The sequence below is a fragment of the Phaethon lepturus genome, unplaced genomic scaffold, assembly GCF_000687285.1.
Source record: "Phaethon lepturus isolate BGI_N335 unplaced genomic scaffold, ASM68728v1 scaffold11328, whole genome shotgun sequence".
Classification (NCBI taxonomy): Eukaryota; Metazoa; Chordata; class Aves; order Phaethontiformes; family Phaethontidae; genus Phaethon; species Phaethon lepturus.
Window position 1 is genome coordinate 17772 of NW_010559743.1, and position 9553 is coordinate 27324.

A 9553-nucleotide genomic window follows, 5' to 3' on the forward strand; every position below is an offset into this window, starting at 1 on the left:
ACACCAGGACTCTCCCTCTTGCTTTTACAAGTAGTTCCAGCAAGGAGTTATACATGCAAAACATAAATTTGCATCAACAGTGCAACCACAAAAGAATACTGAACAGTAGCTCAATCATACAAACTTAAAAAAAGGTAACATGTACTTTATGCATCTCCTTAAAATATCTAGGATTTGTCAGTGCATTAGTGTTAAAGTGGCATTAAAAAAACTTCTGCTATTATAACAGATGCAGAATTATTTTGGAAATGCATAGCATCTACATTTTTATTGTCTTTGTAATCATTCAGTTGGCACAGGCACCATTCTTGTCACACCAGCATTAAGAAGTCTTGGTGGAAACAGCCATTCCTATCAATTCATACACAGCTATTCTTGACTGCTTGCCTTGATTCTGATTTCAACAAATAAATGTTTTTTTAAATTCAAAAATATACCCTATGAATATGAAAAGAACTATATACAACATACCTAAGACACAGGGTTAGCTGGCTGCCATATGTGTAACACACTGAAGAAGAAACATTCAAGTTTGACAGATTTTTTTTTTTTTTGAGATGAAAGGCCTTTGGGTTGGAAGCATATCAAAGACAACAGTGCAGTAGGCTGAGAATTCCTTTAGCTCAGTTCAGAACTAAGGCATTATATGATAAAATACACATTTATATTTGGTGCAATGTTACCGCCAATTTTAGAATCTAGATCACGTCAAATGCTATAATTTGTTGCTCTAGTGAACGTACGTATCCATCTACCACAAACCTTAGGGGGGGCGGGGAGGGCAGAATTATCAAACACTAAACTTATCTTGGTTTTTTTTCTAATTTGACATTGAGGAAAAAATGCTAAGCCAAACTATAATCCCCAAAAAACTATATGGTAGGAATTCACATCCTCCTAGTCTTTACTTGCTGAAAGTTAACACACATCCTTGAACCTTACTAAAAAGAAAGATTAAGATTTGAAACTGCTACTTCAAATGACTTTCTGCATTTTAAAATTTTCAATTATCCATTCATTCTATGCTTGATGCCCCCTCTGATTATCTCCCAGCATCGCCCTTCTCCTGTCATTCCTATATGGCCTCCCTCTGAAGTTGCGCTGATACTGGTAGCTGTCATCTCTGCTTCTGCTGGGTGGTCCTTTCCAGGCTTCCTCATTTCTTTGGAACTGGTATCCTCCCCTACTGGAATAACCCCACTCAAGTCTAGACCTTCTGCCTCCTCCGTACGTCTGGTTATAAAATTGCTTGGATCTACCACTTTTCAGCATATCAGAAACTTCACTCTCATCTTCAGAGCTCTCGTCCCTTGTTTTCTGTGCCCTGCTTTCTGTCTGCAGATTACCAGCACCCTTGGAATCTCTACCTTTATCAGTCTTCTCCTTACGACTGGGAATGCTATTTTTCAGTTCATTTTTCAGTGGCTCTGCCAACAGTGGCGGAGCATTGGGCACTGCTGTTTGCCTCTCGGTCCCCGGTGTTTGCAGAGAACGATGCTGCTGCCCAGCTGTTTTTTGCTTAGCAGGAGAAACTGAAGGACAAGTTTGCTCCAACAGAGGTGCCCTAGCTGAAGTTTCCTTTCGGGCACTGCACTCAGTGCTTGCAGCAGCCACAGGGAAGGGTACGGTGTTCGAGCCGCTGCTGCTGTTAGTCTTCTGAAGCTGTTCTGCAGAGTTTACTACAGGAACTGGAGGGCTGCATTCTCCAGCCACATATGTGTTCGTAGAGGTGCCAGCTGTTGCCTCTTTGTCCTCAGGTGACATGACAACATTAGGTCTTGCTACTGAATTTTCAACAAAACCCTGAACTGGGTACCCATACCAAAAGTGAGGAAAGAAAGGAGGTGCTATTGGAACAGCGCCGAGAAAGTGATTGTGTCCAAAGGGCGGCTGTGGGAACATGTTTTTCCCTCTCAGGGACTCCTCATAGTTTGCATGAAGAGCTTGTACGGGATTCTCCGATTCTACACAGATCTGTCCTTGACTTTCTGACACCTGAGCTGTAGGTATAATCAGAGGCAGTGATGGAGATCTACTGTCAACCTGTGGAATTTGACCATTGGATCTGGCCTCGCTCTGCACAGGAAAGTGCCTGTTTGTTCGTGCAGTTTCATTGTCATTCTGAGTCGGCGGAGCCTCCTGGAACCAGGGGTTGTGCGGATACACAGGAAGGGACATGTTTGGGTACATTCTACAAGCAGCTAAATAGGCCTGGTGCAGGGGGTACAAGTAAGAATGGGGTGCCCACATGGGGCAACTGTATGCCTGCAAGACACAGGGAGGGGGAAAAAAAAAAGTATTTGGTCTTTTGAATGTTCAGACAGGTGTAATAGCACACAGGTCATTTACTATTTTGAAACAGTTCATTTTATTTACAGTGACTACTGTCAACTCTACATATCTAGGACTCCAGGACAATGTTCTCAATTTTTGTTTTCCTTCCAAATGCAGTTGCAATGGGCAGCAGTTATGACCACTAAGAAAACTTGGTAACAATTTCTATATGGTCAATTTAATAGCATTATGTATTTAAATCGAACTTTAGCTATGCATTTGAAGACAGACATTTCTAGCTCACTTTCCAGAATCACAATTCTTCAGCAATTTTCCCTACTAGCTCACTTTTTGACAAGCTAAGGCATAACGATCAAAACAACAAGAAGTCATACCACACACATCTTTTGACTTAGAAAAACAAAAACGTAACTACACTGAGACCCAAAGTTAGAAGATTTCCTGAAGGACAATTTGTAACGACTGAAATCCACATATATACACACAACCCACGGATCAGCTTTCTCGGAAGCCGTTCCATTAAGTAGGGGGACAGGTTTCATTAGAACATACAGCACACTTGCCAGCTACTGCTGGGAGTCACACAACAGACAGGCACCATTTTCAGCAGCAACCTTTTCTGTGCTGCTAGTGAATGTGAGCTACATTCACAACACTGAAGTCGCCCACCTCAGGTAGTGACCCCCTTCCCTTTCCTCTACTTCCAGGTTAGCTAACTAGCCCACAGCGGCTCAGAGGTGAGAGTTTTTAAATGCCTGTGTTTGCACTATGGTACATAGCAACTGGCCCAAATGCAACATTATAGCATGTTTTTTTAATACAATGTGCCAAATACACATATTTCGGGCCATACAGAACACCCATGCGAGGCTGCTGGAGGCACAAGGCTGTCTCGGAAGATGCTGGAGTAGGCAGAGGGCAGAGCCTGAAACCCAGCATGGTCTTGTCTGTGCCATCTGGAGAAACAGTCCCTGGAGTGAACCATCCCGAGAAGCCTACCCAGACCTCCTCCCAACGGGATGCAAGTCAGTTCACTCTGAACAAGCAGCTGGAAGGGGGCGGATAACAGCACGGCAGGGTCTGGGACCAAAGCAGCAGACAGGTCTACAGATGGGACAGGTCTACAGATGTAGTCATTACCAGGTCGACCACACTGTTTGGTCATCAGCTGAGGAGCACAACTACTACTAGAACATGGTACTTCGACCAGTAGATGGTGCTGAAGCACCAAAATGACAGACTATATCCTAAGTTATACCAAAAGTACCAGTAAGGAGAGTCCCAAATATAGGTAGGCTTATGAAACAAATGCTGTTTCAATATATTGCAGTAACACTTGCCAATGACTTACGGATTTTCTGTTAAGCAAAGAGACTTGTACTGGGCACACAGTTATCAAACCTAAAGTTTACTTTGTAAGTTGTGCTGAACACTCCCTCTTCCCATGCACAGACACCAACGAGAATCATTACTTAGGGCCAAACTCATGTCAAATAAGCCCGAGAGCTCCCCACACCTTTTCCAAAGTAGTTTGCCTGACAAAAGGAGTAAGAGAAGGTAAAAAAGGAACATTTTCATGTGGCGACGGGAGAAACCAATACAAACAACTAGTCCTTACGAAGAAATAGAAAATGTTGCCTTGTTGGATAAGCCTCTTCCCCAACCACAAACACAGATTTGCACCATATATTAATAATATTAGTATCAACCGCTATTATAATTACTTCAGAAGGTAAAAAGTAAAATACTGTTGTCCTTAATCTGAGCAGAAAGGACAGACATGCAGGTTGCTTAAGGGAGCGTCCACAGGAAAGGACATACTAGGTATTTGTACTGCAGTGGCTTTGCCAGTACACAGACACGGTCAAAGTCAGAGGGCCTTTCCTCTTTTACTGTACACTGCTTCCAAAAGCATGCATCTTCAAACTCACAATGGTTTACCTGTAAATTCGTAAAGCACAGTCTGTTGACTGTATAGCCACAGTTGGAAGCCAACAGTTCTCACTATCACCATTGAGAGAAAGTTTATTTCTGTTGACTTGAACTACAATATGGACCACTGCTGGGATCCCAGTTAACAGAAGACAAAGTAGGAAAGTATTTAAAATTTGAAAAGGAACTTGAAGTGTACAGCTGCAGCAACCAAAAACTTCTACACTCTAAGTACTACCAAATACAAGCAAATTCTATGGTATAACAAACACAAAAAACATAAGTAAGTTTGAGGAGTTACCTTCACACCAAGATTGAAGAAAAATCTAAGAATATTCTTATCTAGGAAAAAAAACAAACAAAACAGAAAAAGATCTATGAAGACCTAAAATATTATACTTAATCTGATCCAAAAATTAGTCCCTGCATAAAAGCTCCATTTCAGGAGAGAAACACTAGCAAGGAAATGCTCAACAACTTCCAAGCTTTTGATTATAAGAGAAAACCTGTTACTAGAAAAGGAAGCAGTTCTCCAAGGAAAATCCTTCACATTCACAAAACCTCAAGTTATGGTGGGTCAAGCTAAGAACCACAAAATGATCACCTCAGATTTCCAGGTGTAACCACTTAAAATAATTGCAATTAAAGAGTTATAACTCTGTTCAATATTCCCCCCCATGCCTGAAATCATTCAATGACAACAATTAGCTCTTTTGACCCAGACTAACAGCAGGACCAAAGAAGTTGTCTTTATCTACGTTTTAAGAAAAGAAAACCTATTAGGAAAAATGGTATAAAATCCAGATCACCTTCTAGCTTCTCACCTTTAGGTAAGTCTTCCCCAGTATTGCACAGGGAGTAAGAGGGTGCAATGGCTCTTTCTCCCTTTTCACTAAAAGGGAATCCAGGGTATAGTGGATCCTGATAAGGATTCAGAGTCTGAGGTAAAGGCATTAAGGGCTGGTTAACTGCTTGTAGTGACACAGGAACTCCAGCAACTGGAGCAGATGTTACCTGAGCCTGTGATACAATAGAGTCAGGTCCCGTTGCTGGGGCTGACATCAATGAAGAAGCAGGTATTTGGGCTGGAATACCTAAGGGAAAAAAAACATATACATGTAGGTATGTGTATATATAGATATACATAAATCTCAACTATATACAATCACAAAAAGAAAATGACAGCAGAAAAAACAAGTTTCAAAAGACGGGGGGGAAAAGAAATTGTATTCAGGAAGACATAGGAGGAAATTCTTGAGTCAGGAAGTTACAAACAAAAGTAAGTTTGGCTAAACGCAGAGAATAGTTTTCAGAAAGAATGAAACAGTTAAGCTTTCCAGACCCTTCCCGTATTTATTTTTAAAATTATGAGTAGCAGAAGGAAATAGGAAGGGGGGGAAAAAAAGGGGGAACTGAAACTTATATGTGAATCTCTGCAGTTCTCATTCTGACTAGTCATTTACAGTCAGCTCTGAATCGGAGCTCAGATTAACTGGGCTATGCATCTTCTGTCACAGATGTGGTCAAGTATGACAGTATTATTACTGTATCATGTGACCATAGCATGCTGATTTGAAAGCTGGTTCTTGCGTAGAAACACAACAGTGGGAAAGAAAAATACAGCACCTGATCTAATAAGCAATACTGAATCTAAGCTAATTCCACATATCAGAAGAGAGGTGCAGCACAAAAAAAACATTACACTGGCTTGCCAGCGCAGGTCCAAATGGATCTCAGTAGTTCCAGACATACCAGACCAAAGCTGAGTCCTTAGAGAATCAAGGAGCTTACTACATGCTGGACAGAGCACAAACACATACCAAGCTTCAACATGCTGACGTGTTCTACCTTAAGCAGATCCTCAGAATAAGCCCCCTCAAAACTCAATGATATCCCACTCAGGAGAAAAATGGAGAACTGAGTACACATCACTCTTCCACCTTCAGGTAAGGAGTAAAGCACACTATACACATGGGCAATCAAAGATCTACTAGAACTCTCACTAGCTTTCAGCAGTGAGAAACTACATTCCTATAAATGACTGCCTTTGGAATGTGAAGTTATATGAAACAGCATCTCCTGGAGGCATTTTCAATGTAGCAAGACAGTTAAAGGATTTTTCAGGGTTAGTAGTTTCTGATTTATGCTAATATTTCTTCAAACCTGCTGGTCCATAGGTTGTTGGCTCACTTGGCCAAGCTGGCACAATGGCTGATACAGAAGGCACTGCTGGAGGTAAATGCACCTCAGAAAACACTGGTGAGGGTGTTGGAGTTAGGCTTGGTAAGCATTCTGTCAGATTCTATAAAAAGAGAGATCACATTAAATTATTCTAAACCACCATTGTTGGCAACCGCTAACATGTCTGACCTACCAAGAAAGGCTTGGTGACTCAGTATTATCTAGACTACCACCATCACCACAGCAAAATATTAACATGTATACAGCCTGATATGTTACTAAAGAGAAATCTGAGATACATTACATCACTGCGTGAAGAACTCTGCACTGAGCTCTATCCAGAACATGCCTGTACCACAGAAAGCTGTCAGTGTTATAACCACCTCCACAAGCATTACATTTAAGTATCTCCCATCCAAAAGAAAAGCCACCCTCACAAATGATTACCAATAACCTTGGAGAAACCTGAAACAGCAAAGGTAAAGAATTTAAAGTGAAAATACTTTCTTAGCAGAAAGATATGAAAGAGCCCCTCTCTCAGACGAGAAGGGATGTACTTCTACTTTTCTGTCAAGGCTTGTCTTTTTACATTCTTTATGTTGGACATAACAGATTCCTAACTGTAAATACAAAATTTTAGCATTATCGCCATAAAAATGACTACGTAATTAAAAGCCAGTATCACAATACATACGTGGCTGTGATGAAGCTCCACTTTGTCTGAAGTCTCCTGACTGGAAAACTTTGAAATCAAACAAACATTTCTTACTTGCTCAGCAAGAATCGGAGAATCTGCTTTTACTTGTTCCAAAGGAGATGAAGCTTTTGGATAACTCTCGTCTTGACTATTCTTCTAAAGCAAAGTTAGAAACAACAGACACAGCTAGACTAATAGTAAGATTTACATTTCAAGGAGGCATTCAAAGATATTAAACCACACTACATACAAAGTGGGCTAAGCACCCAATCACTATTATACTAGTGTAACATTTTGCTCATTGAAAGGACAGCGCAAAGGTTAAAAGCCAACAAGAGGCCACAAATCTTCACAGAACTTCAGAGATCATGGTCTGTTAGCACAGTAGCTATTAGTAAACATCAAATCTTCTGTGGTCCCATTATACTGAAAGTACAGACTGTACTAAGCAATTACAAATCCAGATTCGTAAGTGCTCTCGATAGCCCAGATTTGAGAATTCAGATTGCAGAGAAAGACTATAAGTATGGGTTACAGGGGCTGAGGAAAGCCGACAGCAATACAAGCCTCCAACCTTAAAAGCTGTAAAGCAGCAGCAGCAATCACAGCTCTAAGGCAGCTATTGCTCTGCTAATCATGTATCAGAGAAGCAATAACATTTAAAAAAAATTTTGGTCTTTTCTTTAAGATTACCTCAGATGAATTTGGCTCAAGCTTCTGACTTAAGTGGATCTGCCTGGAATTTGACTCTGTAACACCAAGACATAACCTAGTAAATGAACCATTACACCATTTATGGCTATCACAACTTAAGCCAGTTAAAAGTTTGTCTTTCCAAAGTTAAACCTTCAAAACAAAACCTACCTCAGCACATATTACTTCAGAAAACTTAAATTTAAATTTTTATCAGAGATCACAGCATCCTAAAATAAATAGTTGTTAGGGCAGTAACAGAGCAGCTACTTCAACCTGGGTTTTCAAAGCTCTACTAGAGTTCTTTAGTGATATTTTTTAACCATTTCAGTGACGCTTAAGGGAAGCAGGAAAGAAATGCAGTTGCCTCTTTAAACACCTATCATTCATCCTAAATCCCTCCTATTAAAAAAGAACTAAGTTTGTACTTTGCTTAAAGTGAAAATGTTTTGGTCTGCATTTCCATAGTCAAGTGTTAAGATAACAGAAGCCTAAATTCTTGTCTACTTTTGACTGAGTAAAAGGTCAGTTTAGAAGGTTTCAGTGGTTCACAAGCTCTAGAAAGTTTTCAGAGTGATGCAGAAAGTTTAATTTCTTGAGCACCAGCAAATGCTTGGCAGGGGTGGGGGGACAGTGTTGAAAAAGTCACAGCACAATCTCCATATAATACAATCTGTGTAAGTTCTTCACATTTTAGCTCCAGTTCAAATCTGGTTACCACTGCTCGTCAAATTCACGCACATCAGTTTAATAGTAGCCACTAAATAGATATGTACTTTTAAAAAGTTTAGTATATGCACCACCACAACTAGACAACAATGTAAATTAAAACTGTTGCCTGTGAGAATTACTGCCAATTCCCCAAGCACTAATAGGAATTTCTAAATACTCAGAAGGAAGTACAATTTACTCCCAAAGGATTTTTAACCTAGTTTCAGAGGAGGCAACGCAATCCAGAGCATCACATAAAACAGAGAAAGCTGTACATGCCATGCACTTCAGCAAAATCTATCATGACACTATAGTGAAGAGCTTTCTCTATGTGAACATTCTTTTTAGCATTGCTGATGAAACAAGTTTTCAAATGAAAAAGTTTTCAAATGTTTGGAGAATGAAAAATAGGTAGCAACTTCTGAGACCATTCAAGAAGGCATTACATGTTGCAGAAGGGACTAAGGAGCACAAGTACTATAAATACACAACAGCAATGCCTCTGCTGTTGCCAGAGATAAGAGAACAACAACAAAAAAAAAAATCAAAAACCAGAGGGGAGGAACAGCTTCTAAGAGGAGGCTAAAGAGTTGGGGGGGTGGGAGGGTGTAAAAATGTGGAAGCCACCAAGATCAAATTCAGTGTTTAGTTATGGCAAAGCTGAGACAATAAAAAATAAAAAAAAAAAACCACTATTGGTTGCATTTGGCAACTATCTACCTCCTGACAGCTACAGCTTTCGTCTGTTACTGCCACGTTCCACTTCCTCACAGAAGAGAAAAAACTTGGAGTCAAAGAAAAGAAGCTAAAGAGTATTATAACAGATGGGGGGGGGGGGGGGATGACAGCTCTCTCTACTGTAAAGGTGGCTTTCTTTCAACTCTTCTGCACACCATCTTCTCCCCTCTTTCTGTACCACTGTATGCTAATTCTTAACCACAACACATTGAACACTTTTACCTGCTTTTCTCTTAACTAACTCCAGTATACGCTCTTAATACTCCTCCCACTGGCACTTTCTGCCACACTCGCTACAGTTTCAGC

At 40.4% G+C, this 9553-nt stretch overlaps 1 protein-coding gene across 4 annotated transcripts in view; it reads right to left on the reverse strand.

Annotated features, from left to right (window-relative positions):
* Positions 1-1020: 1020 nt before the first annotated feature.
* Positions 1021-9553, reverse strand: part of OTUD4 (OTU deubiquitinase 4) — a 30986-nt gene continuing 22453 nt past the window's right edge. The window contains exons 16-22 of one of the 4 annotated variants that reach the window (XM_010293467.1): positions 7799-7854; positions 7178-7261; positions 6391-6529; positions 5242-5321; positions 5052-5166; positions 4529-4569; positions 1021-2265 (exon numbers count right to left, since the gene is read on the reverse strand). In XM_010293467.1, coding sequence (XP_010291769.1) covers positions 1021-2265; positions 4529-4569; positions 5052-5166; positions 5242-5321; positions 6391-6529; positions 7178-7261; positions 7799-7854 — 1760 coding nt within the window. Of the gene's footprint in view, positions 2266-4528; positions 4570-5051; positions 5322-6390; positions 6530-7102; positions 7262-7798; positions 7855-9553 lie in introns of all 4 variants that reach the window. The other 3 variants (XM_010293464.1, XM_010293466.1, XM_010293463.1) reach the window with 3 other exon arrangements.